Source organism: Camelus bactrianus, chromosome 21 (genome assembly GCF_048773025.1).
Source record: "Camelus bactrianus isolate YW-2024 breed Bactrian camel chromosome 21, ASM4877302v1, whole genome shotgun sequence".
NCBI classification, from domain to species: Eukaryota; Metazoa; Chordata; class Mammalia; order Artiodactyla; family Camelidae; genus Camelus; species Camelus bactrianus.
The window spans coordinates 25,422,590-25,450,423 of record NC_133559.1 but is presented as its reverse complement, the minus strand read 5'-3'; the positions used below and the strand labels follow the sequence as shown (position 1 = coordinate 25,450,423).

Here is a 27,834-nt window from a genome sequence, read left to right as displayed (position 1 = left end):
GGTCAGCTGGCATGCCCACAGGCCTCCAGGTTGCAGGGTAATTGCCATTCAACACTCACTGAGTCTACCGCAAGAAGCTGCGCGCTGCCAAGGACCTATTTCTCCCGCCAGCGCCGCCCCTGCGCATCCGTGGATGAAGTTCCGTCCGGGAGCGCAGAGAGTCTGCGCAGCGTAAAGCGAGGGGTGGGAGCGCAGGGGCGGGGGCTGGGGAGCGCGCGGGGCCAGGGGGCGAGGCGGGGAGCGCGGGGGGCGGGGAGCGCGCGGGAGGGAGCAGGGTTCCTGAAAGCGTCCCGCGCGTCCGCCGCTTCCGGCCGCCTCCGCTCTAGCTGCGCGGCCCTTGCCCTTAACTAGTAATGCGCGTGCTGGGCCCTCAAGTTTCAGCATTGTTTTGAAATACTCGTTAGGGAAAAGCTCAATGGATTGAAATCCACTTGTATCATCACAGGAAATATCAAAATTACATTTGTTGATGAAAGAAAATGTTCAGTTCTTTGTTCAACCGTTGTAAATTGAGTGTTAAAAAATGGTTTTTAAAACTTTTTAGTCATTTCACAATATATACGTACACCTTAAATATGTACAATTTTTATTTGTCAATTATACTGCAGTAACGCTGGAAAATGAATAAATACATAAATTAAAACGTAAAATTGTGTGAACACGTTTCTCATTCATGGTGACAAAAAATATTTAAAGCTTATCAAAAAGCTTTGGGAATTTCAGGTAGCCATTTAGTATGGTTGGAAGGACCAGTTCTTGAAGCTCATCTGAGGATCACCCACCCATCTCTTAATGTGGCTCAAACTGGGTCTCCTCTGACTCCAGCCAGGTAGAATTACTCCTCCTCTGTGTCCTCATGCTGCCATATAGATCTGTGCTTCTTAACCAGGGGCACTTGGCAATGTCTAGAGATGTTATTGGTTGCTACAACTGGTAGGAGGGTTAGGGATGTGTGCTACTGGCATCTAGTCGTGGGTAGAGGCCCTGGATGCTGCTGAAGATCTTACAGTACACAGGACAGTCCTGTACAACAAAGAATTATCTGGTCCAAAATGTCAACAGTGCTGAGGTGGAGAAACCCTGCTGAAGATCTTTCTATCATAACATATACACTTTATCACACCTATCTGTTTACATACCTCTTTCTCCCTGTTAGACTATAGATTCCTCAAGGGCATGTCTTACTTTTACAATCTCAGAGGTGATCAGTACTAAACACATAGTAGGTGCTTACTATGCATCTGTGAAGTGAATTGAGAGAAAAGTCAAGTTAGTTTTATCTGCACCTGACAAGTGGATAACTGCATCTCCAGGCAAAGGAAGGCTGGAACATAAAATGCTTGAGAGCAGTACAATTAGGGAAATTGGGTCTGACAGAGACACCGGCAGTTATGACCAACTGCTCAGCCTGTAAACGTTGAAATCTCCATCTTTCTCAAGTCTTTTATCCTTCACCATCCCCCTCTTCATAACCCCACGAAGTCACCAAATTCTGTCGATTCTCTACCTCAGAAATATTTCCTAATCCAATCCGTCCCCACTGCCAAAGCCAGCATCCAACTCGCATCAGCATCACTTTCCTAGACCACTGCTGTGCTCTCCTGGTTGGCCTCACTGCCATCTAAAAATTGAGAAAGTCAAATTCCTGTAGTTTCTTCCAGCTCTAAAATGTTACAACTTGCAATTTTGTCTAGTGATAATGAATTCCAGCTTTTCCATTAAATAAGTCATATAAATCAATATTCACTCTTCATTTATCCATGCGGATATGAAATTCCAAGACACTAAATGGGACTAAGTATATTAATTTAGAAAGCCATGAGATCTTTCACGACCTTTGTCTTGGAAACAAACTCAAAGCCAGTAACTTTTTTCCCCCAATTTTTAATTTTATTGTTATTAAATATCAAACCTTGGAGTTTATGCTTTTATAACTCTAGATGAAAAAATAGAAAACATACATAAAGCACTCTGTTACATGCTGAAACATGTGTGCAATTGTTTGTGTCATAAACTCAACTAACCACTTTTTCCACGAACACCATTTGCAAAGCCAGCAACTTTAATTGGTCCTCCCCCTCTTCTAGTAACTCCATTCCCACAGAGGTCAACCTCCTAACAAACCCAAACAAGGACTAAAGTATTAAGAGTTTAAAGATGTGTACATATAATATTGTCAGCAAAGGGATGACCAACATGTTCAATTAAAAAGGAATCTAAAAGAAAACAGCAATATCATGACAAGAGTAGATGAGGCCAGCCAGCTAAAGACTCACACTGCTACCTCAGCGCTCCTCAACTCCTCCGCCTGTGAGATGCTGTGTTGACTTTTTAAACGTGGAATGTTACGCAGTTTCTCAGATATTGTCATGACCCTTCATAATCCCAACAGACCTGTGTTATAAGCAGGTGCTTCTGTTACTGTTATATATGGATATAAAAAATGAAGTAGCAATTATGTAACTTGTCAGTGGCCCTATAGCAAAGCAGGCAGAACAAATGCCCAACATGGGCTCCACCACCAAGTAGGGCCTTTTCTCATCAATTTTTCTCCTGGAAGAAACCCATTTATCGTATTGGGAGGCAGTGTACAGCTTTGAGAATATCATTTGGCCAGATACCCTACCGATTCTTGGATCAAAAATTGAGGTGCAACTTTAGTTTAAGTCTACAGTTAGGGCTCTAGATCAAATTAATTTGTAACAGGAAAAAAAAATCAATAAATGCTACAGTTCTATGCTTTTCCAAATAGGGAAATTTTTACAGGATGACAAAGAAACTATGTTTAATAGCAACTATTAATTTTGAGTGAATACTAAATAATCATGATACTTTTCCCCCTATGGGCCAAATGCAGCTTCAGAATTTTTCTCAATGTGGTGCTCTGGGCAGGAACTATTAATTGAGTCAGGCACTTGAGAGGAAGTCCTCCCTTATGTGGCCCACACAGTAATCAGTTTTAGAGGGTAAAAAAACAAATCTACTTAAATTACTTTATTACTAATCTTTTAATTACTTTATCCCCAGTGGCCTAACTTGGAATAAATGGAAGAAAGTAGTGGAATACTTTTTCCAGACCCGGTCTGAGTTACTTCAGGTCCTCATTCTTTAGTAACATTTTTTGAGAGGGGGGAATAAAACTATCACTATGTGAACTCAAGAACTATTGAAAAATTTAAAAATTAGTGAACATTATTTCTTCCATAATGTGATCTGAGCTAGAGTTATAAATCTCTAGTTTGAATGGTTATGTAGACCAACCTCCCATTCAGCAAGAAACAAATTATTACTAGAGAGTGAAAAAGAAATAGATCTATTCAATGTTTCAGGTTCCTCAGATGCAGGTGGGGCAGCGCCCCCAGTCTGCTGCTGGATTCAGCATGGCCAGTGAACCTTAAAAAAGCAAAATTCATGAGTGGCAATTACCTCCTCCCCGCCCCACCAACTGCTTAACACCACAGGGGGTCTCTGGCCCAATGAGAGGAGTTTGATAGTAATGCTTGCTAAAAGTATGATTTAATGTATGAGAGCTTTTAGGAGAGGTGAAAAAAATTTTTAAATGACCCGCATTTTCTGCTTTTCTGCATTATGTCTTACTCTACTTGGATCTCTCAGGCACTACTTGGCCTTTCTGTTTTCAGACCAGCTTGATGGCTCCTGCCATGACATCCTAAAAAGGGACCTCGCTCAGTGGTTCTGATGTGGTGGCTGCTCCAGGAGGCTCTGCATATGCACTGCAGCATCTCCCGTGAACACCCATGGGAGGTCACGCCTGGTCTCTATCCTGCAGAAATCCTGAAGAGATTGAAAAGGAAGGTCAGGCCGCAGCTGAAAAGGCTGTGACCAAGGAGGAATTTCAGGGTGAATGGACAGCTCCACCTCCTGAGTTCATTGCTACTCAACCTGAGGTGGCAGACTGGTCTGAAGGCGTGCAGGTGTCCTCTGTGCCTTTTCAGCAATTCCCTACTGAAGACTGGTGTGCTCAGCCTGTCACTGAAGACTGGTCTGCAGCTCCCACTGCTCAGGCCATTGAGTGGGTCATAACAATCACTGAGTGGTCTTAAGCTGTTCTTCCCACAAACTCTTAAAATGGAAATAGGTTGGTGGAAAATAAACAGTTTCAAAAAAAAAAAAAAAAGCAAAACTCCTGCCTTCACCAAAGAAGCATGGGAACAAGGGGCCCCCCACCAAGGACAAAAGCGTCCACTTCCTAAAAACGGAAATTAAATCAGATCTCTTCTCTTCTGATTCTTCAAGAAGCATTACATCATCAACAGGGTTAAGCATTAATAAAAATAATAATAAATTAGTAAAAAAAATAATAAAGATATATAAGTGAGAGAGAGGTCTGAAAGAACGTTCCTTCCTCCACTTTTAAAATGTAAATCAAATAAAGGACAGAAATAGACTCACAGACAGAGAATACAGACTTGTGGTTACCAGGGGGGTGGAGGGTGGGAAGGGATAGACTGGGATTTCAAAATTGTAGAATAGACTACACTGTATAGCACAGGGAAATATACACAAAATGTTATGATAACTCACAGAGAAAAAAATGTGACAATGAGTGTGTATATGTCCATGAATAACTGAAAAATTGTGCTGAACACTGGAATTTGACACAACATTGCAAAATGATTATAAATCAATAAAAAATGTTAAAAAAAATAAAATAAAATGTAAATCTTCCCGGGAGTATTCTGCCAACACCACTTCGAATGAAAGCCTCAGCAGGAAGAGTAGGGCCAAGGCATAAAATAAATTAAGGGAGAGGGGAAAGGCACCCTTGCGGAGACCTTAAGGGGAAAGGGGTGCTTAGGAAGAAGTTTCTAATTTCACCTTAAAGTTACCCTAATTTGACGACTTTTTCTGTTCCCTTAAGCTCTCTAGCCTTACGCCAGGACCGCACACCGCGTTCTATTATGATATTTACAAACCACCAAGCAAAGCGCCATCACACCTTCAGCGATTTGAGGGCCTCTGTGGTATTTCGGCTCAAAGTTTCATCTGTAGAAACACATTTTTAAATGCCTTAAACTGGCACAAGGGCTTTCACACAAACTCATTGTTGGAGGTGGGCACCCAGTCCCGGGGAGGGGAGGGGCGGGCTCCGTCCACAGCGCCTCTGAGGAACAGCTGTGCCGTTTCACCGAGAGCGGAGTCCCGCCCGCGCATCGCCCGGGTCTCGCCCCCGCCCGCGGGCGTTATAGTCCCCCCGGGACGCGCCCCGCATCCCCGCCAGCGACTCTGCAGGGACTGCGCTCGCGGCGCCGGCCGCTCTGAGGATGGAGAAGAGGGCTCGGAGCTCCTCCAGAGAGGCCCACGGAAGAGGCGGCGGGTCCCCCAACAAGGAGAAGAAGAGGTCGAAGGCCGAGAGGGGCGGCGGAGACCGCGGGCGCCGGGATGCCGGCCCCGAGCGGCCGGCCCTCGGGCGGGCAGGGAGCCGGGAGGAGCCCCGGGCGCCGGCAGCCACCGTGGTGGACGTGGATGAGGTCCGGGGCTCCGGCGAGGAGGGCACCGAGGTGGTGGCGCTACTGGAGAGCGAGCGGCCCGAGGAAGGTACGTACAGCGGCAGGTCGAGGCCCTGGGAGAGGGTACAGCCTTTCCAAGTGGTACTCAGGGGACGTCAGATTAGGTACAATGGATCACAGCACCGAAACCATCGAGGCCAGAGCAGCCTCCTGGGCCTGCTCAGATTCCCAGGAAATGAAATGCATGAGTTAGGACCCACCAGTCCCTCAGTGGTGGAGACCAAAATGCATCAGAAGGAATAAAAACACCAATTAAATACCTTTGTTTTCAAGGGCCAGCCGTGGATGGGAGGTGGGAGGGAGTGTGGTCCAGGTTGGGAACCAATAAACGTGCCAGAGGAACCATGCAGCTGGTTTTGTGGCCATGGGAGGGTATATGGGCACCTAATTTAAGGAAGGACATGCATGAGCTGGTTCTGGGCAACTATGTAGTTTATTCTTCTCTCCTCATCCCCACCCCGCAGACTTACCTAAAAGCATTTTGCACTTTCTTTGGGGTGATCAAAGAAGGGGAGCCAGCAGAGCCAAGTAAAGCCAGATCTCAGTTTAAATCTCAGCTAGCCACAGGAGGGCTTTAACCCTCACCAAAGCCTGGAGAAAAACAGAAAACCTCAGAGCAGAATCTGTACAACCTTTAAAAGAGGTAAATTAGACCAAAAAAGGGAATCACCAGGAAAGGTGTCTCTTTGGCTTCTGCAGGTGAAGCTCCTGTTAAGAATAAATTTATTTTATTCCCATCCTTTTTATGATGAATAGAGGGAAAAAAACTCATTACGCCTTAATTATAGGATGAGGGAGGTTTAAAGGAAGGTAGATAAGGAATAGTGTGTTATATTACTTGCTGCTATGAAATTTTATTTCCTGGCTACCAGCATTGAAAGCTATGACCTGAGAAAGCTCCCAGCAGTTGAAGTGTAGTCTATGTGGACCATGTTAGAACTGTTTTGCCTAATTCTGCCCTTTCAGTGGTTAGAAATTTCTAGTCATTAAAGCGTTATGGATTCAATGCTACAGTAATGCTGAGATTAGAGGTCTGTAAGGATTGTGCTTCAGACCACATCAGCTGGGCAGGGAAAGGGAACCCCATTTTGGAGCCCCTACTATGTGCCAGACACACAGTAGGTATTTTACTGAGTACTATCATTCCCATGTCACAAATGAGAAAAAAAAATGCTGAGAAATTAAGTAACTTGCCCAAGATCTACAGCTGGAAAGTGGAGAAGCCAGGTTTCAGAGTAAGCAGTCTTAATGAAAAGCCCATCCTTGCAGGGTGCTGTTCCTAACTTCTGGCCACGGTACCAGCTCTGCCATCAACTAGCTATGGCCTTGGGCTAGTAGCTTCAGCTTGTGGGCCTCACTCAGTCTAGCCATAAAGGACAAGAGTCCAAGACCCCCAAGCAATGGCTGAGTCCCATGAAAGATGAGGCCGCCTTTCGGAGCCCTTGTCTGGGAGGTTTCTGTGGCTCCCAGAGGAAAGGGGAGCAGAAACAAGAATGTCCCTTCCTCCTCCTCAGTTAGTAGCAGAACTTGTGCCCAGATTCTGTGCTGGTTCCAGTGTACCCACTGCTGTCTTTCCAGGAGCCTGTGTCATACAGACAGCACCCCAGAGTGACCTGACCATTCTCATGTCCAGCTCACTCGAGTTCCGGCAAAGTCTGCAAACTGCTCTGACCCTAATTCCAAGGGCTGGACTAACAAGCGCTAGTCAGGGAATCTGGTGAAGTTCATATAATTATTCTTATGCTCTTTTTTTTTTTTTAAGGTACCAAGTCTTCCAGTTTAGGGGCCTGTGAGTGGCTTCTTGTCCTCACATCCCTGCTCTTCATTATCGTGACCTTCCCTTTTTCCATCTGGTTCTGCGTAAAGGTGAGATCCATGTGTACCCAGTAAGTAATTTCCTGGTGCCTGTCACTGACCAGACGATGTCCGCTCTCATTTCTGTGTTTTGGTACCTGTGCATGGAATGCCCTCACCCCCACTCACCTTTTAAGAGAGCTCCTACTCCTTTGTACCTGCTCCCGTGTAACTGTGAAGCCTTCCTTGACTCCCCCAGACTGTCATTCCCTTCCTTGTGCTCTCGGGTCACCCTCCTTTCACATCCTTTCTAGCACTTACCACAAATGTCATATTTGTGGATACCTGATCTCTGCCATTAGACTGAGAGCCCCTTCAGGACAGGGGATACACCCAGTTCATCTACACCCTGTAACACAAAGACCAGCCCAGAGCAGGTCATGATGCCCACTCCTGACACTTCCAGGAAGCTTCTCAGGCAGCTACTATAGACCACAAATGGCAATTACCTTGGGCCCACAGGAGGTTACACATGGCTGTCCCTGAAGTGAATGAAAACCTGTGTCATTTCAGGAAGAACATGCCAAGATGGAATTAGAAGTGCAAGGGATTTATGGGGAGGCATTGCCTGTGAGGGATTAAGGGGAGGGAGGATAAGAGTAGGCAGGGAAAGCCTTCAGATAATAATGCAGATCTGACACTTGTGATATGAGACGGGGAAGGAAGGATTGGACAGAGAGAGCCTCAGACTGTGGTACACCTCCAAGAAAGCCTTGGCCAGGCTGAAAGAGAACTCCAGTGCAGAGTTTGCCTCTTAGATGAGTCCCACAGTGGGCAGAAACAGCCAGACCCTTGTAGCCCTGCCATTCTTAGTCACTGGCCAGAGCTGTCAGGGAAGAGCGTGTCCTTGGCGGGACACTACAGATGCTGTGGGGGCTGTGGTCAGAGTCACCCCTCCTGCAAGCGCTCCTTCCTCTTCTTTCTCTTCTTCTCCTTCATCTTCATGAAAGGCTGTCGGATTTTGTCAAATGCCTTTTCTCCACCCATTACACATGAGTACATGGTATTTGCCCTATGTTCTACTAATACAGTATATTACAACCATTGAATTTTGGATGTTAACCAACTGTGTATTCCTAGGATGAGCCCCACTTGGTTCTGGAGTATAATCCTTTTTATGTGTTACTGGAGTCAGGTTGCTGGTAGTTTGTTGAGGATTTTTGCATCTATGTTCATAAGAGATATTGGTTCATAGTTTTCTTGTGATGTCTCTGTCTTTTCCAGTATCAACGTAGCATTGATCTCAGAGAATAAGCTGGGAATATTTCCCTCCTTTTCTATTTTTTGGGAGAATTTGTGAAGAACTGGTATTAATTCCTCTTTAGATGTTTAGCAGGATTCACCAGTAAAGCCTTCTGGTCTGGGACTTTTCTTTGTGCGAAATTTTTAAACTATTAATTTGCTCTTTTATTTCCAGGTCTTTTTGGTCTTTTTTTTTTTCTTGAGTCGTTTTGGTAGTTTATAACTTTAGGAATTTTTCCATTTCATCTGAGTTATCTAATCTGTTGGCATATAATCAATCATTCATAGTATTTTCTCTTAATAATCTGTTTTATTTCTGTAAGGACAGTAGTGATGTCTCTGTCATTCCTCTTTGATTCCTGATTTCAGTAATTTGAATCCTCTCTCTTTTTCCTTGGTCAGTCTAGCTAAATATTTGTCAGTTTTGTTTATCTTTTCAAAGACCCAACTTTTGGTTCAGTTGATTTGCTCTATTACTTTTCTATTTTCTGTCGCATTTATTTCCACTCTAATCTTTATTATTTTCTTCTTTTTGCTTACTTTAGGTTTAGTTTGCTAGTCTATTTCCAGTGTCTTAAGGTAGAAAATTAGAGTTTATTTTGAGATATTTCTTCTTTTGTATCATAGATATTTACAGCTATAAAATTTCCTCTAAACACTGCTTTGGTTGCATCCCATATGTTTTGGTATCTTGTGTTTTTATTTTCATTCATCTCAAAGAGTTGTTTAATTTCCTTTGTGATATCTTCTTTGACACATTGGTTATTCTAGAGTATGTAGTTTAATTTACATAAATCTGTAAATTCCCCAAATTTCCTTCTGTTATTGATTTCTAATTTCATTCCATTGTAATTAGAGGATATACTTTGTGTGGTTTCAGTCCTTTTAAATTTATTGAAGTTTTTTTTTTTTTATCGCCTACCATATGACCTACTCTAGGGATGATTCGTGTGTGCTTGAGAGGAGTGTGTATTCCACTGTTGTTGGGTGGAGTTATGCTTATATATCTGTTAGGTTTGGTTTGTTTGTAGTGTTGTTCAAGTCTTTTCTTTCCCTATTGATCATCTGTCTAGTTGTTCTATCCATGATTGAAAGTGGGATAGTAAAGTCTCTAACTATTACTGTTGAATTGTCTATTTCTACCTTCAGTTCTTTTGGCTTTTGCTTCATACATGTTGGAACTCTGTTTTTAGGTACATATATGTTTATCATTGTCATACTTCCCTAATGTGATGAACCTTTATCATTACACAGTGTCCCTCTTTATCACTAGTAATAACATTTTTGTGTGTTGTTTTAAACTCCATTTTGTCTGATATTGGTATAGTCACTCCTGCTCTCTTTTGGTTAATTTTTGTGTGGTATATCTTTTTCCATCCTTTTACTTTCAACCTATTTGTATCTTTGAATAGGAAATTCATCTCCTACAGGAAACATAGTTGGCTGCAGGCTCTTCTTGATCAATCATCTGAGCACCTGCGTGGTTGCCATCAGGTCCATAAGGTCTGTTAAATAGTTAATGAGTGATACGTGTAAAAGCTAGTAATGCATCAGCTACAGCAAAACACAAGATTAAATAAATATGCTGTGATTTCTTTGATTTGGTGGAAGCAATTATTTTTTAGATAACTATGACTCTTTAAACAAAATTCTATCCATGGGCTCAAAAACCAACGTGACCAATATTCTTTTCATTGGTGTCTAAAATTCTACATTTATTAAGTGTATAATTTGGAAATGTAAGTATTAACAGAAATTCTTTCCTCGTTCTCAAAACAAGAAATTTCTTATACCTCAGATCACTCTCATGCCAAAGTCTTTTGAAGACTTCATTTTTCTTTCTTGGAGTATTAAATTTAATTAAAAATATTAAATTTCCCTTTAGGTTGTACAGGAGTATGAGAGAGTAATTATATTCCGACTGGGACATTTGCTTCCTGGAAGAGCCAAAGGCCCTGGTGAGAACCATCTTTGTTACCCCCCAGAAAGCTTGCCAATTTCTTCCATCCATGCATATTTGTAATATGGACCTCAGATTGCATGAAGTAACTTGATTCATGATATCTTCATTTTCTAATCTGTTACTTGTAACACAGGTTATTGAGAAGCTCTTCAGAGGGCATTACTACTAGTTTATCATGTCCAAGGGAGTGGATTCGGAGAGCCAAATGCCAGAGCCAGGCTGGCTGAAATAGCAAGTAGGCTTTGGACCCCTGGCCAGGTACTGGTTTAAGTAGAGTGTGTATGTGGTCTGAGTCCTGTGGATTCTTAGAGCAAAGCTGAACTGATTCAGAATCCAAGGAATCAGACTAAACCATGTGAGACAGGCAAAGTTCAGCGTCCATGTAACAAATTTACCCTCAGTTGGTGGAGTTTAAGAAATACAGATTCAACACTTCCTGTGTTGTAGACATTGTCTAACTACGAGGGGTACAAGATGGATGAATGGGACACGGTCTTTTATCTCCAGAACCTCAAAATCTTGCAGAGTTGGTGTCCAGAGGTCCAAGCTGATTATGGGGCACAGATAGAAGTATGGTTAGTCTGAATATTCTAATAGTTGGAGTTTGGAGATCCAAGCCAGCCAGGAAGACATGAGAAGGAGCAAAGTCCCACTGTGTGTATATTGGAAAGGGTACAAGCTCCAAGTCAGGTCTATAGACACAGGCAGAGAATAGAGACCAGACTAGGAGACACAAATCAGAGTTTGAAGTTTCATAACCAGCAGATAGGTCCACACAAAAATAGAGCTAGGCCCTCTAGTTCCAGGACAAGGATCACCTTGTTCTGGTTCTAGTTTTTGGCACCCTTCTTAATTGGGGCTGAGAAGGGCTAGTAGCTGGGTGGCTTTTCAGAGGGGTCCTGGGCTCAGTGAGGTGCTGCTGGTTCCAGCAAAGCTTTGGCTCTTGCGGAAGCCAACAGTGTCCAATGGGCTTTCAGAAAATCTCAATAAATCAATCTAAAAATATTGACTGCACATTGATCCTATACATTACATTGGGTGGGTGAGGATTAATTAGCCAATCAGAAGGCTAGTATCTTGATGTGGTTATTCTGATTACCTCTGGGGCTCACATTTTAAGAAATGTCACATAGAGGTTGATGACTGTAAAGTCTGTACACACATGGATTCAATGATAATTTTACAAAGAACCTAAAAGGCACTGAGTTAGGCACCAAGGCTAACAATAATGCATAAGACATTCTTGTTAGAGAATTTAAGTCTGGTGAAGGAGACAGACATGTAACCCAAGAGCTGAATGGGTCAGCACCATGACCAAGGTGACCACATAGCCCATTTTTCTAGGGGTAATTCCTGTTTATGCCTGTTGTCCTGGTGTAAGTTGTAATCGTGCTCTCTTTTCACCCTCAAAAGTTTTCCAGGTTGAACAACAAATTATACGGTAACCTTACCAACAACACACTATAGGGGTGGAGAAAGGATGGCATAATGGTTTATGTGTGGTTGGAGACTAAGAAAAGCAATGCAATGTGCAACTTGATGCCAAAAAAGTGAACCTCAAATGGCCTCCATGTTGGCCGTTCACCTGTCACTCTCCCTGCCTCTCTTCTAGGCCTTTTCTTCTTTTTGCCCTGCCTGGATACCTATCACAAAGTTGACCTTCGTCTCCAAACCTTGGAGATACCTTTTCATGAGGTAAGCCAAGTGATAGATTTTGCTTTCTCTCTACATTTTCCCTGGTCAAGCTATCAACTCTGGCCCAGAGGAAAATGACTATTTATGCTCAAAAGTAGAAAAGAAAAAGAGAAATATGGACTACATCAAAAACTTAAAACTCCTATATCTCAAAGGAGGCAATCAAAGAATAAAAAGGCAACATATAGAATGGGAAAAAATATTTGCAAATATTACATCTGATAAGGGGTTAATATCCAGAATGTACAAAGAAATCATACAGCTTAACAGGAACGCAAACAACCCAATTAAAAATGGGAAAAGGCCTTTATAACGGTTAATTTTATGTGTCAACCTGGCTAAGCCACAGTTCCCAGATATTCGGTCAAATACATTTGGATGTTCCTGTTAAGGTATTTTTAGATAAGATTAATATTTAAATCAGTTGACTTTGAATAAAGCAGATTTCCCTCCATATATGGTATATAGTATATATTCTTGACTTGAATAGGCATTTCAATACAAACTTGAATAGACATTTCTCCAAAGCAGATATACAAATGGCTAACAAGCACATGAAAAGATACTCTACATCGCTAATCAATTTTTGATGCAAATCAAAAACACAATGAGATACCACTTAACATCTATTAGGATAGCTACTATTAAGAAAAAAACAGAAAATGTAAGTGTTGGCAAAGATGTAGAGAAATTGGAACCCTTGTATACTGTTGGTGGGAATGTAAAATGGTATAGCTACTGTAGAAAAACAGTATGACAGTTCCTCAAAAAATTAAAAATAGAATTATCACATAATCCACCAATTCCACTTTTGCATATATACCCCCAAAGAACTGGGAGCAAGGAATTAAGGAGATATTTGTATATGTATGTTCATAGCATCATTTTTTTACAGTAGTCAAAAGGTGGAAGCAACCCAAGTGCCCACTGATGGCTGAATGGATAAACAAATTGTGGTTTACACCTACAATGGAATAATAATCGGCCTTAAAAAGGAATGAAATTATGGCACATACTGCAACATGGATAAATCTTGAGAAAATTATGCCAAGTGAAATAAGTCAGTCACCAAAAGACAAATACTGAATGATTCCATTTATATGAGGAACCTAGAGTAGTCAAATTCAGACAGACAGAAAGTGAACAGTGGTTGCAGCGGCTGCTGGGAGGAGAGAATGGGGAGTTGTTCAGTGGGTTTCAGTTTTGCAAGATGAAAGGGTTCTGGAGATTGTTTGCACAATATGAATGTACTTAACACTACGGAACTGTACGCTTAAAAAATGGTTAAGATGGTAAATTTGATGTTGTGTGTATTTTACCACAATTAAAAGTTAAAAGAAAAATAGAAATGACATCTAGACTTTCCTGTTACTGATTCAAATTTATAAGCCGTTCCTACATTGTCTCCCACCTTCAGTCTGAGGCTCTTATTCTTTCTTTTGGTAAATAGAAATGTAAATTAAAATGATATAGTTTTAAAAGGCTTATTTTAGATAATAAAATATAAAAAATAAAACTTACACCTAATCCTATTACCCACAGAGTTGATATTTTGGAATGTATTTTTTCAGACTTTTCTACACATGTGGTTATATTTACAGGCAGGTATTTATAGATCATACTATCTGTACCATTTTATAAAACATGGCTTTTTTCACTCAGCAATCTATTGTTACCATCTTTGCACATATTAGCTATGTTTCTCCGTCTTTATTTGAAGACACATAGCATTTCATTGTATGGATTTTACTCAACTATTTTACTCAATTAATTGAATAGAGTAACTATGGAATTTACTCGACTAATTCTCTATTATTGATATTCAGTTATTTCTAATTTTTTATTACAATAAGCAATGCTGTGAATATCATCCTTGCAGCTAAATCCTTAAAATATATCCTTGTGATTAATGTCTAAAAATGGAAATGTTGTGCACATACACCTTTTAGGGCTTTTGATGTGACTCACCAATCTGCCCTCTAAGTATACACTCAACATATTAGAGTGTTTCTTTCCTAGAACGTGTTCTCTTTTAGCAGATTTTTTTTGGCGTTGATTTAAAAAGACCTGATACACAATCAACTGAATGTTTTCATATGAGAAAATTATTCCCAATTTTTTTTTACAAAAGGATTTACAACGGGATTTCTTTAAATTGTGCTTTCTTCAGTGTATTTAATAAAAACTCCATAATTTTCCAAAAAATGTCTACTTTGATTAAAGGGTGGGCCAACTGCTCTTTCTTTTTTCTTGACATCATCTTACTCTGAGAAAATATCCTTTGGACACATCTAGCTCCTCTGTCCCCGTGTGGGAAAGGAGCCCAAGAACCAGGCCTGTCATCCAAACTTCTTTTTCTGCCCAGGTTGTAACCAAAGACATGTTTGTAATGGAGGTAGATGCCGTCTGCTACTACCGGCTGGAGAATGCCTCTCTTCTCCTATGCAGTCTTGCTCACGTGTCCAAAGCTGTGCAGTTCCTTGTGCAGACCACCATGAAGCGTCTCCTAGCACATCGGTCCCTCACTGAAATTCTTCTAGAGAGGAAGAGCATTGCTCAAGATGTAAAGGTACTTAGATAAATTTAACACTGAGCATGTCAAAATACCCTTTTATCTTCTATGCCTTTCTTCTTGGCAATTTATTGAATCTTCCGTGTGTCATGCATTCACTGTTAAACATACTATCCCACTGACAGCTGAGTAAGAGGGTGCCAGATTGACCCCGAGCCTCATAGTCACCGATTTGTGCCGATCAGGCCTGATTGTCATGGTTTTTGCTCTCAACCTCCCCTAGTGGCTTTAGACTCCCTGTAAAGTGCCCACACAGCACACGGTGGTGAATGGGAGCTGGCAGGGATGGTGGGGCTAAACAGGAGTTGGTGGGACACACAGATGATAAGGAATGGTTCCTGGGAGTCTACATGTAGTTAGAAAAACAAGCAACGTGAAATAATGATAAGTTCAAATAAGACTTTCAGATAAAAAGAGGTAAGATGTCACAGACCCTTACGTGACTAATTACTCAATCAAATCATCTAGATTTAGTTGATTTGGACTGAGAGGAGGGGGAGGAGAGCAGGTGCAGCCTCCCAGGCAGCAGGCTGAGCAACCTGGCCCACAGCCCAGCAGGCGTCTTGGATTCTCACCTAGACAAGCTGGCAAAGGCATCCAGAAGGGAGGTGAGAGCAGAGCGGGACTCCGGGCAGCGGGCCAGTCAAGTGGCGGTTACCACCAGTGACCCAGCCTGTCACTGAGGCCGGGGGCACCTCGGCCCGGAACTGAGTGAGGAGGCTACGGGTCGTGTCCAGCTGGAGGAGGACCTCCCCTAGAAGGAGCTGAGGATGGAGGGCGCTGATCATGACTGTGCTTGATGGGACCGAGCAGATGCTCGGCTGAGAAAACGACGTGTCCAGATATTTGTGACTCATCCAACTTGTTACCGATGTAACTGGGATTAGCATCCTAGTGGAAAAGCGGAGAATTCAGAACTAAGAGAAGCTGAAAAGAGAGTAAGAACGAGAGGAATAAGAGACGCAGGGGAGCTGCTGCTCTGGAACTGTAAGACCACTCACAGGTGCTCCCCTCTGTCCTCCTTCAGCCTCTCGTCCGGCTCACCCCTCCCCTCCAGCGGATACAGGGGAAGGTCCAGATGCTGGACATTCAAGCTCACCCTTGATATGTTGAATTATAATGTATATTTTCACACATCTGTCTTCCCAGACCATGAACTCCATAACGTCAGAGGTCATATTTCATTCATCTTTTTGTCCTCAGTACCTGGCACAGGGCTGTCACACAGCAGCCAGATATTGTTTTTTTCTAGGGAGGGGGGAAATGAGTGGATAAATGACCCAGCTGTTGTAGCCTCCCGTCTTGCCGTCCTTCCCCAATTGTATCTAATACACCAGCCCACTTAGTGTTTCCCCAGCCTTCAGCACTTCTGTGCTTCCATGCCTCCTCTTAGGCTGTTGCTCTGCACAGAATCTTCCCTCTTCCCCAAAGGCAAAATCGTATTGTTCTTTAAGACACCACCTCCTCTGTGAAGCCTTTTTCAACATTCCTTCCTCTCATCCACCCCCTAAATTAGCCTTCTCAGGGTTCCCTATGCACTAAGCTAACTATTTATCTAGCCACTAAGAAATAATCAGAAATAAGTTAAAAGGGAAAAAGAGTATGGCTCACATGTTGCTCCATGTCCTACCCCTCCTTTTCAGAACCTGCACTCCGTTTCTTCCCAATCCTGGGATGGGGAGGTGGGGGAGACGGGTGCCACAAGCCAGAAGGAAGGAAAAGCACCTGCAAGGGAATATTATGTGGAAGAGAGTCTCATATGAGAGAGAGACTAAAGACTCTGGTTCTCTAAAAAAATGCATTTTAGAACAGATTTCACAAATACACTATCTGTATTATTTCCTATCGCTTCTGTAACAGATTACTGCAGACTTGATGGCTCAAACCATCACCAATTTAACATCTGATAATTTTGAAGGCTAGAAGTCCAAATGAGTTTCACTGGGCCAAAGCAGGGCTGGTTCCCTCTGGAGGCTTTGAGAGGAGAATCCATTTCCTTGCCTTTTTCAGCTTCCGGCGGCCGCCTGCATTCTTTAGTTTGTGGCCCCTTCCTCCATCTTCAGAGCATAACACTGCAACCTCATCACATCACCTTCTCCTCTTCTGTGGTTGGATCTCCCTCCACCTCCCTCCTCTAAGGACACTTGTGATTGCATTTAGGGCTCACCAGGAAGACCCAGGATAAGCGCCCCATTTTAAGATCCTTAAACTTAATCACACCTGCAGTCTCCTTTGGGGTGACATTCCCAGGTTCAAGGGACTAGGGCATGGATGTCTTTAGGAGCCATTAGTCAGCTTACTACACCATCTTCAATGCCACAAATATTTATTGTGTGGCACTGTGCATGTGAAGCAACTTTCTGCAAGGCACTGCAACGCTAAAATGAAACAGGGAAGGAAGTACGCAAAGTCTTTCAGAAGAAATGTGCTTTCTCAGTACAGAACAATGGCCATGAGTGCACAGGGGGACTCTCCTCCCATCCAGAGGTTCTCACTGACATCTCAACTCTTCCCTCCACAGGTTGCCTTGGATTCAGTGACCTGTATTTGGGGAATCCAAGTGGAGAGAACAGAAATGTGGGTAGGAGATTAACCAGGAAGAACAATATGATAAAGGGAAATATTTGGGTTTTATTTAAAATTTTCTATTTGAAAAATTATTTTCGTTGAATGAGTGCTGTAGCCATATTAGCATAAATTTGGAAGAAAGAGAAGAAATTTAACCTATTATGTCATAGCCATATCACAACACCTATAATATCTGGACAAATTACTTTCATATTTTCTCTCCAATGATTTTAACCTCTTTTAAAGATAAAATTCATATAAAACTCATCATTTTTAACCATTTTAAATTACAACCCAGTGGTTTTTAGTATATTCACAGTGGTGCAACCACTATTACCATCTAATTCCCAGAATACTTTCATCCCCCAAAGAAAGTCTGCATCCATTAAGCAGAAAGTCCTCATTGCCCTCTCACCCCCCAGCCCCCTGACAACCACTAATCTACTCTCACTGTCTGGATTCGGCTATTCTAGACATCTAATATAAATGTAACCACATAATATGTGGCCTTTTGTGTCTGACTTCTTCCACTTACCATAGAGCTTTCAGGGGTCATCCATGGTGTAGCATGAGTCAGTACTTCATTCGTTTTTACAGTCGAATACTGTTCCATTGTGTGGTCATACCACATTTTGTTTATCTGCTCACCAGTTGGTGGATATTTGGGTTGTTTCCACTTTGGGGCTGTTATGAATCATGCTGCAATGTACATTCGCGTGCAAACTTTTGTGTGAAAAGACATGGTCTTAATTATCTGAGATATACACCTAGGAGTGGAATTACTGGATCCTATGGTAACTCCGTATTTAACTGTCTGATGAACTGCCAGATTGTTTTCTGTCTCTGTACTTTTTATAGTTACCATCGGGGGCAAATACAATTTTGTATCTTTTATGTGCTACGTAAAGTATTATTCTTATTTGGTCAGATTTACCCTTTTCAAAATCAGTTCTCGTTTATAAACTTCGATGGTTTCCCTTATTATTAATAGCATGGCTCTTTGGGGCTGTTTTTCATTATTCAAATTTAATAGCTGGGATTTAGATTAAACTTTAAGTGGGAAAATCATCGAATCATCGTACTACATCAACACAAAATTTGTTTTACTTGGAAAGAGAAAAACATAGCTCTACTATAGCATCGGTGATATAAAAAACCTGCAGTTGAGGCACTAACCCTTGAGATGCTCTTCTCTGCCCACCGTCTGCGCTGAGGTCTGGGCGGTACCTCTGTGAAATCAGAACTTGCTGTGCAGCACGAAGGGATGGCGGCAGAGGCGGCAGGGCTGTACGAAAGCCCCAGCGGCTAAGGGCAGTGCTGCACACCTGCCGACCCCCACGCGCTTTGTCTTTCAGTAAGGATGTGAGGCTGCCGGCCGGGCTGCAGCACTCGCTGGCGGTGGAAGCTGAGGCGCAGAGACAGGCCAAAGTGCGGGTGAGCCAGCCCTGAGCAGGCTGTCCCGACCCCTGCACAGCTGCTCTCCTAGGAGCCCGGAGAATCCAAAAGAAGGCCTGCTCATGGAGAACATTTCCCCTTCGCTCCTCACCTGTTCATCCAGGCGCTGGGGGGAGTCTGGCTTATGCCCCCACCGCTCTATTAAAATTGCTCTCTTAATGTGTGCTAATAGCTTGACGAATGCAACGTCTCTCTTCCTGTTTCCCTCTCTCTCTGAAGCTGCTGGTGACAGTGACCTCCTCCTCCTTGACTCTTGCTGTCACTCTCTCCCTAAAGGCATCTCCCCACACTCCATCCCTCATCTCTTGCACTGGCATCTTTCCCTGGCACCTGTCACCTCCAGATTAACAACACCCACACCTGATCCCCAGCTCTGCACAAGCTCTGGAGGGACAACCATGATCAGGGCCCGATTCCCTCAACGCCAGAGCTGGGACAAGGCTGTGCCACTCACAGCCTCCACTCAGCTGTGCCAGTGAGCAGCACAGACGTGGCTTCCAGCAAAGGACAGAGGTGCTGAGTGGGAAGGGTGTTGGGAAGAGGGAAATGAGGACTGGAGAGGAGGAGGAATTCTCTTAAAGAACAGAAAGTAGGTGAAGAAAAACCCCTAACTACCTAAGAGGGAGGATAACTTTGGAGCGTTGGTGGAGGAGGGAGGGGAGGAAGGTGATCCTCTGGGCAGAGTTGCCTCTAGATCTCTGAGTCCAGTCCTCTCTGTCCACTTTAAGGTGACATTTGGGTGATGATCGTGGTGCTTTTTCTCCTGAAATGCTGACCTGAGTTGGGAGTCATTCTTTCAGGGTTCCATGTCTTTGCCTGGAATGCTGGCCAACCTTTTCTCTCTATGGCGAAACCTACTCATCTCTCAAGGCCTGCCAGACATAACTCCCCTAACACTTCATCTATACTTGTCATGGTCCTTAGCAAATTCTGCCCCTAATTACAATTCATAGTATAATCTCTCTCCCTAGATCAAGATCCTTGAGGAGAAAAGACAGTCTGCTCTGCTGTGCTTTGCAGCCCCTGTCACATGCTAGTGCTTGCTTGTTGAGTCACATTGAATAGTGATTAAAACCTTCATGGAGCAAAGAAGAAAGATCACTTTGCTTTGTTCACACCTGTTGTCTAGATGATCGCTGCAGAAGGGGAGAAGGCGGCCTCTGAGTCCCTGAGGATGGCGGCCGAGATCCTATCAGGCACTCCAGCTGCTGCTCAGCTTCGGTACCTCCACACCCTCCAATCTCTGTCCACAGAGAAACCTCCCACAGTGGTTCTACCTTTACCATTTGACTTGCTAAATTTCCTATCTTCTCCAAGCAACAGAACTCAAGGAGGCATCCCCCTCCCAAATCCTTCCAAACCTGTTGAGCCATTGAATCCTAAGAAGAAAGACTCTCCCATGTTATAGGAGGAGACAAGGCTAGTGTGCCTGCAAAGAGGGCTGCCATATAACAGCCACATCCCTGAGCGAGGCACTCTGTCTTCACTTCCTGCCCTTTCTTCGACTGCCATATGGAATGCCCTTGGAGTGCATGAAGTCACAGTGCAGCAACACACATGAGGAGGCAGTGAAATCATGCAATGACAGGGAACCCGTATAACATGTTCAGGCAGATCATCTAATCAGAGTAATTATGGGAAAGAGCTTTAGATAGTATTCTACTTTGGAAAGAATTTTGAGTCTATATATATATATGGCTAAATTCTGACTTCTGAAGATGTAGTCCAAGTGTCCTTTTTGCTCTATGCCCTCTGACCCTTTTGGGAAGGTCTTTGTTGCTCCCACAGCCCTTTCTACATGCACCTGTCGTTATGCTGATCACACTCTGTTGTAATCTTGTACTTAAGATGCCAGCTTCTCTCCAACTATCCTACGAATTCCTTGAAGGCACATCTTAATCATTTACTGCCCTCACCACACCCAATCTTGTATGGTCCACCCCATGTATTTGCACATAACAAAGATGACTGAGTTGCATCACAGTAACACTTAAATGTTTCTGCATGAATGAAAGAAAAAGAGATGTGCTTGGGCTGGATATAAAGTTGATACCCAATTAAAGAATTTTAAAGGAATTATTTTATGGAGACTCCTTTTTAGATAGAGAAATAAAAGGACAAAAACATTTATCTGATACATGTTGCTTAAAATCTGAGGAAGCATCACTATAAATATGGGGCTAATGTATTTTCATATGGAATTTACCAGTTACTTATTTTTTAAACAGTATGTGATCTATACATGTCCTGAAGTATTCTTTTCAAATACAGAAATTCCTTAATATAAATGTATTCCTATAGTATAATTTGTCTTACTTTCCATTAACTTGCCCAATACAATTAGAAATATTTACCTACAGAAAAAAATAGCCAAATAAATAAGAAAGCACAATAACTCTATAAACTTAAAAAATCAGTAACAATATAAAACATTACTAAAATTGCAAAAATATGACTAAACTCATGATGTCAGTAAAATGCTATGTGTAATGGCAGCTTCCGTGCTGCTTGTAGAGGAAGATGGTGATAACTCTCCCCCGGGTACGTCACCAGTTGGTGATTGCTGTGTCCTTAAAACTGCCTCTTGATTCTTCACGTTATTTGATGTTACTGGTTTATACTGGGTAAAGGGGATGAACTGTGTGGGGATGGATGGAAACTGAACTTCTGGTGGTGAGCACACTGTAGTGTATACAGAAGTCAATATATAATGTTGTACACATGAAACTTATATAATGTTATAAGCCAATGTTACCTCAAGTTAAAAAACCCTCCCTAACAGTATATTATAATAAAGCAGGATATAATGATGCCAACCTTAGGGGCACCTCTGTCGTACGTCTCTAGGCCGCCTCCTCATTCCATTCACAGCTGGGAAAACTACACCTTCTAATCCAGTCTTGCTGGCTTAGGACTTCAGCCAAGCAGCGCATCTTCCCATGATTATGCAGGACTAGATGATTTCAAAACCTACATATTCATACAACCATGCCAAATTCATTTATGGATGTAACAATCTGATAGAAAAGGTTGCTAAATATTGAGGTGGTAACTTTCAATATTGTTTCAAAAGGCTGTTTTATCTAATTCTGAAAAATATTTCCACATCTTATTAAAAGTCTCCCCAGTCCTCACTCCCAAAGACCGTACTTGTTTGTGGGGGGAGCAGCAGTGCTGAAAGCCTGGATTGGGTAGTCTCTGCTGGAGGCAGTAGAAGATTCTGAAGCCAAAGGAGCAGGCAGAGCTCTAATCCATGCAGAAGTGTCAAAACACAAAGTGTGGAATCCAAAAGGCCATCAAATCCAAGTAAGCCAAAGGCAGGTAACAAAATTTGTCAGAGTCAGGAGTTCAGTGCCAGAGAGGAAAGCAAGCACTGATGAGGCAGGGATAGGTTGGGAGTTTGGGGGAACTCCTGGGTGTTTTCCTAAACGTCTAATCTATCAGGGTTTGCAGTTTGCTTTTGTGGAGCAGCTAGGGCATAGTCATAGGCGGTCCAGCCCACTTAAGGGGCAAACGGCAATTAGAGTATCACTGAAGTGGGAAGTATTTCTCATCACCAGTGTGCTGGCCCACACTCATCCCAGTGTACTGGTTATTGGAGTTAAGATGGCATCAAGGGTTGTTGGTCACTTTTCATCTCATATAGGTGGTTCCTGGTTTCAGGCTGGCAAATGTTGGCATGAGCAATGGAGGAGGAGGTAGGGTTATGTTGGTTCAGAGGCAGGAACAGAACAATTAGAAGTGAATGCAATAATGGCCTTTATGATCCTTAATAATTCCTTATAGCATGGTTCTTTTTGTCAGGGGCAGATTTGCCCATATATCTGGGGAGTGCCTATGGTATCAGCCACTGGCTGGTCTCCTCTGATGTCTAGCTCTAGTCAGCACTTAAATTGTTCATTACCTTGCAGAGGGCGCCTTCCAGGTCTGCTTGAGTGACGTGTGGTATCTTCAGGTATTAACCAGCTGTTAGGGTAGGAGGGCTTGATGGGAAGGGGATAATGGAGATAAGTTGCTTTGAAACGATGTTCTGGGTTAAAGGGTACAGGAAATAGTCAAAGGCAATACCTACCTCCTAATACCTCACAGTGAAGGTTAGAATTTCAACGTATGGATTTAGGGGGACACAAACATTCAGTGTATTGCAGGCTGTAAGCTGATAAAAGGAGATCACATGTTCTAATTTGTATCTGAGTCCACCAAGATCAAACCACATGGTTGTGAGTGGGACAAGTCTATGGCAAATTTTATAACAATGGTACTCCAGGGCATGCGGGGATTGAGTGACTCTGGTCTGTCTAGACCTGCATTTATTGTACAGGCATATGACTTAAGGGTTGGCATACTGCAGGCTCTCAGACCCAAAATCACCAGAGAGAGGTTGTCCTTTTTTCACAGAACTAGAACAAATAATCCTAAAATTTATGTGGAACCAGTTTTTCTCTTTTTCTGCATTATTTATTTCTTAAGTTAGAGTATACAGCAAGTCTGGCCAGAAAATAATGGGCATGCAGCTTTGCCTATCATTATGAAAACAGCTTTTCATATTGCCAAAGCCACCCTGGGAAAAAACAATAAAGCTGGTGGTATAACCCTTCCAGACTTCAGACTATACTACAAACCTACAGTAATCAAAACAATGTGGTACCGGCACAAAGACAGACACATGCATCAGTGGAACAGAACAGAGAGGCCAGAAATAAATCCACACACCTAAGGTCAACTAATCTACAACAAAGGAGGCAAGAATATACAATGGAGTTAAGACAGTCTCTTCAACAAGTGGTGTTGGAAAAGCTGGACAGCTGCATGTAAATCAGTGAAGTCAGAACACCCCCTCACACCACACACAAAAATAAACTCAGAATGGTTTAAGGACCTAAATGTAAGACATGCCACCATAAAATTCCTAGAAGAGAACACAGGCAAAACATTCTTGGATATAAATCATAGCATATCTTCTGAGATCAGTCTCCCAATGAAAAAGAAATAAAAGCAAAAATAAACAAATGGGACTCATCAAACTTAAAAGCTTTTGCACAGCAAAGCAAACCATCAACAAAACGAAAAGACAAAAGTCAGAATGTGAGAAAATATTTGCAAATGATGTGACCAACAAAGGGTTAATACCCAAAATACACAAACAACTCACACAACTCATAACAAAAAAATAAACAACTCAATCAAAGACTGGGCAGAAGAACTAAATTGATATTTCTTCAAAAGCAGACACACAGATGGCCAACAGGCACATGAAAAGATGCTCAACATTGTTAATTATTAGTAAAACACATATCAAAACCACAGTGAGGTATCACTTCATACCAGTCAGAATGGCCATCATCAAAACGTCTACAAATAATAAATGCTAGAGAGGGTGTGGAGAAAAGGGAACCCTCCTACACTGTTGGTGGGAATGTAGTTTGGTGCAGCCACTATGGAAAACAGTATGGAGATTCCTCAAAAAACTAAAAACAGACTTACCCTATGATCCAGCAATCCCATTCCTGGGCATATCTCCAGAAAAGATGAAAACTCTAATTCAAAAAGATACATGTACTGCCAATGTTCATAGCAGCACCATTTTCAATAGCCAAGACATAAACAACTCAAGTGCTCATCAGCAGATGATTGGCATAAGATGTGTGTGTGTGTGTGTGTGTGTGTGTGTGTGTGTGTGTGTGTGTGTGAGAGATGGAATATTACTCAGCCATAAAAAGAATGAAATAATGCCATTTGCAGCAACATGGATGGACCTAGAGAGTATCATACTTAGTGAAGTACGTCAGACAAAGACAAATGTTATATATCACTTATATATGGAATCTTAAAAAATGATACAAATGAATCTAAATACAAAAACAGAAAGAGATTCACAAACATAGGAAACAAACTTATGGTTACCGAAGGGGTGGGGAGGATAAATTAGAATGGGATTAACAGACACAAATTACTATTTACTACTGTAAACTAGATCAGCAACATGAATTTAATTATAGCATAGGGAACTATATTCAGTATCTTGTAATAACCTATAATGGAAAGTAATCTGAAAAAATATGTTACTGAATCACTTTGCTGTACACCTGAAACTAACATAATATGCAAACCAACTATATTTAAATTTAAAAAAAAAAGGGAATTTCCAGGGGTCTTTGAAAGTGAATTGCAAAACGTAGGTTAACAAGGCAATATCCGAGTCATTGACTCTCCAGCTAGGAAAGGCCAAGAACAAGAGGAAAGCCCAGTATACCAGAATGTACCTGACAAATGACCTGACCACGGTCAAGTTGGTAGGACCATAATGTGGGACCAGATCTCTTGGGAGAGAATCACACTGTGCCCACATGCATGGAGTAGGTCTGGTGTGTGGTGAAGAGAAAGGCCTGATGGATTGGGGCTTGTTCACCAAACTTCCTAAGGTCCCTGAGACACTACCACCACAGTTCCCCAGGGACATGGAACACATCACCACTGAGACTGGGGGCTGGGACACAGAGGAGCATGATGAGGCCTATCCAGTTCCCCTCCTGGGGGGCTAGGCCAGCTCTCTGGAGGTGAGCTCCGCGCAGCTCTGCCTGGACATCTGGGCACAGGCACCACAGCCTCCCCCAGCGGCCCGAGCACTAGAGAAGGGCAGCAAGAGCTCCTCCCTCCACTCTGCTTGGGAGACCACCTCGGGGTCACCCTGAGAGCATGCGGCAGTGTCTCAAGGACTGTCTAAAACTTCCCACAGACCAGCCATTTGAGAAAGTGAAGCTGCCTATGATAACTTTCAGGGACCAGCAGTGCAGATGCCTTCCCTATAGCACACTTTTTAAAAAACTACCTAATATTCATTATGTCTTCCTACCACCACCCTAATTTTCTTCTGGGGATTTCCTTTCCCTGTACTGTGTTCCATTTTGGTGGAACAGTAGAGCAAAGTGTCCTTCCTTCCCCTTAAGGAAGCTAGAGAGATCCCTGAGGTCTTCTCGCCACACCCTGGTACATTCACAGGGTGGTTTGTGACTACAAAGAAGCCCACCTCCATCCTGGCACTTTAAGATTGATATAAGGATGGCAGAAATGATTGGAGTTCATTTGGTGGTAGCCAACTGGGTGAGATGGTGAAGCAATTCTTACTCCTGAAATTTAAAACTACCTGATCCTATCTGTTTCTAGTCCGGGTTTTTAAGACTTCCCTTCAGTCCTCTGAGCTCCCCAACATGCTTTCAACAAATTATCCTTTCCTTTGTGGTTTGCAAGAATGGGCTTCTATAGCCCACAACCAAACCAACCTCAACTAGGTCGATGGTACCAAATACTAATAACTAATTGTGACGATGTCAGACATAACTCTGACCTTTAGAGACAGCCTTCCACCTGATGGAGCTGACACATTCTGAGGGGAAGGGCTCTGTGTTCAGGGATGGGGGCTGCTGATTTGTATGGAAATGACCATTCATTCTGGCAAAGTAGGAAATTAACAAGAAAAAAACATGTTCTGAAATCCTACTAAAAAGCCCCCAGATGTGCTAGACTTTTCCAAGAATCTCTTTGGAAAAGCTAAAGGGTAGGCTGGCTCTCCCCACCAAGTGGCAACTGGACACAAGAGCCAATAGTGTGAACTGTGGCTTTCAGTTGGGCCATGAACAGTCAACTGTCAGGCGAATTTCCTGTTTTCTTCCCCTAGAATTAGAGTCATCCAGTAGGCTTCGGTTGACCCCAAGAATTTTTTTAAACCCGTCCCACACACTTTGACAATGTGTGGGCAGAGGCAGGCCTGACCAGGGGCTGGGCTTAAATAGGGCTGAGGGCTCTGGAGTCAGAGGGTTTCTGAGGTTTGAGGAGAAGGCAAAGGCCCAAAATTCCAGGAGATGAATCCAAAGGAGCACCAAATGTGTGGACCAAAGCACGTGCAGTAATCTCATAGGTGTTTGGAGCCAAAGAGATAAAGCAAATGCAAGTGAGCCAGGAGGAGTGAGCTAGGAGGGACCCCTTGCTGAGTGACTGCCCAGAATGTTGCTCGGCATTTGTCATTTGCAACATGTTTTTGCAGCCTAGTCCATCTCAAGAGCCTAGATGGATCTAGGGTCACAAACAGAGCAGACAAATGAGGCAATCAAAGCAAAAAATGGAGATTTCTGGGTGAATCTTCAGCAACCCGGGTCCCTCACCTGAGCAATGGCCTGCTGTCCCCATCACCATTGTCAAACAATCCAGAAACACAGGTCCAGCAACCTGGGGAATCTGACGCCCGTCAACTCTGTAACCTTGGGGAGTCTTATGCCATTTTGGGCCTCAATTTCATCTTCTGAGAAATGGGGATAACAGTATCTCCTCCACCTGCTTTGCTGGGTTACTGTAAAGACCAGATAAATCTTAAGAATGTCTGAAATACAAAATGTGAAAATGCTGTAGAAACCTAAGAGCATTATCAGGATCCTCTTCTGTAAATTGAAAACCTGATGCTCTTTATTTGCCACTCTTCTTTGCAGAGTTCAAGTCTTCAAAAAGCATTGTTTACTCAACAGAAACTGACACTTTTCATAGACGTCTGTTGGGAAATCAATTAAGAGACTAGAAAACCTTTGCACAAGCTATTTTTAATCTTGGAAATAAGCTAATGCACTGATTCCCTGCAATCATCCCTGTGACTCTTAAAGGAAAAATATTCCTGAGTTGTATGTCATGACTCTTCTAGTTGTTGCAAAGGGAGTCCCTCCAATCGACCCACACTGTGAGCTCAAACGTGCAGAGGTATCTAGGGTTAGTGCAGTGAGGGGAGCCGTGGTAAACCCCACTATCCTATGGTTGCTACTTGGGTTTGCTCCTGTAAATGGCTTTAATCCGGGTTTTGGATTTAGAGCTCTCCTTGCGCTGTACCTCTGAAAAGACAAAAACAATTAGAGTATTGCAGTAATAATATCTTACATTTAGTAAGAACTTTTAACTTTACAAAGCATTTAAAA

General features: G+C 42.7%; 2 protein-coding genes across 3 annotated transcripts in view; one reads left to right on the top strand and one right to left on the bottom strand.

The window, feature by feature from the left end:
- The first annotated feature begins 5,107 nt into the window (after positions 1 to 5,107).
- NPHS2 (NPHS2 stomatin family member, podocin) lies at positions 5,108 to 20,956 on the top strand. 2 transcript variants are annotated; one of them, XM_010954915.3, is made up of 8 exons: positions 5,122 to 5,559; positions 7,294 to 7,397; positions 10,513 to 10,585; positions 12,203 to 12,285; positions 14,651 to 14,854; positions 17,379 to 17,434; positions 18,781 to 18,859; positions 20,010 to 20,956. In XM_010954915.3, the coding sequence occupies exons 1-8, from the start codon at positions 5,286 to 5,288 to the stop codon at positions 20,286 to 20,288; spliced, it is 1,152 nt and encodes a 383-aa protein (XP_010953217.2). In that variant the 5' UTR covers positions 5,122 to 5,285; the 3' UTR covers positions 20,289 to 20,956. The 2 variants fall into 2 exon arrangements, with proteins under 2 accessions (XP_074205976.1, XP_010953217.2); XM_074349875.1 differs by lacking the exons at positions 17,379 to 17,434; positions 18,781 to 18,859 and having other exon boundaries at positions 5,108 to 5,559.
- A 140-nt stretch (positions 20,957 to 21,096) lies between these two features.
- Positions 21,097 to 27,834, bottom strand: part of AXDND1 (axonemal dynein light chain domain containing 1) — a 77,776-nt gene continuing 71,038 nt past the window's right edge. The window contains exon 25 of the mRNA XM_045516617.2: positions 21,097 to 27,750. Coding sequence (XP_045372573.1) covers positions 27,680 to 27,750 — 71 coding nt within the window. The 3' untranslated portion in view covers positions 21,097 to 27,679. The remainder of the gene's footprint in view (positions 27,751 to 27,834) is intronic.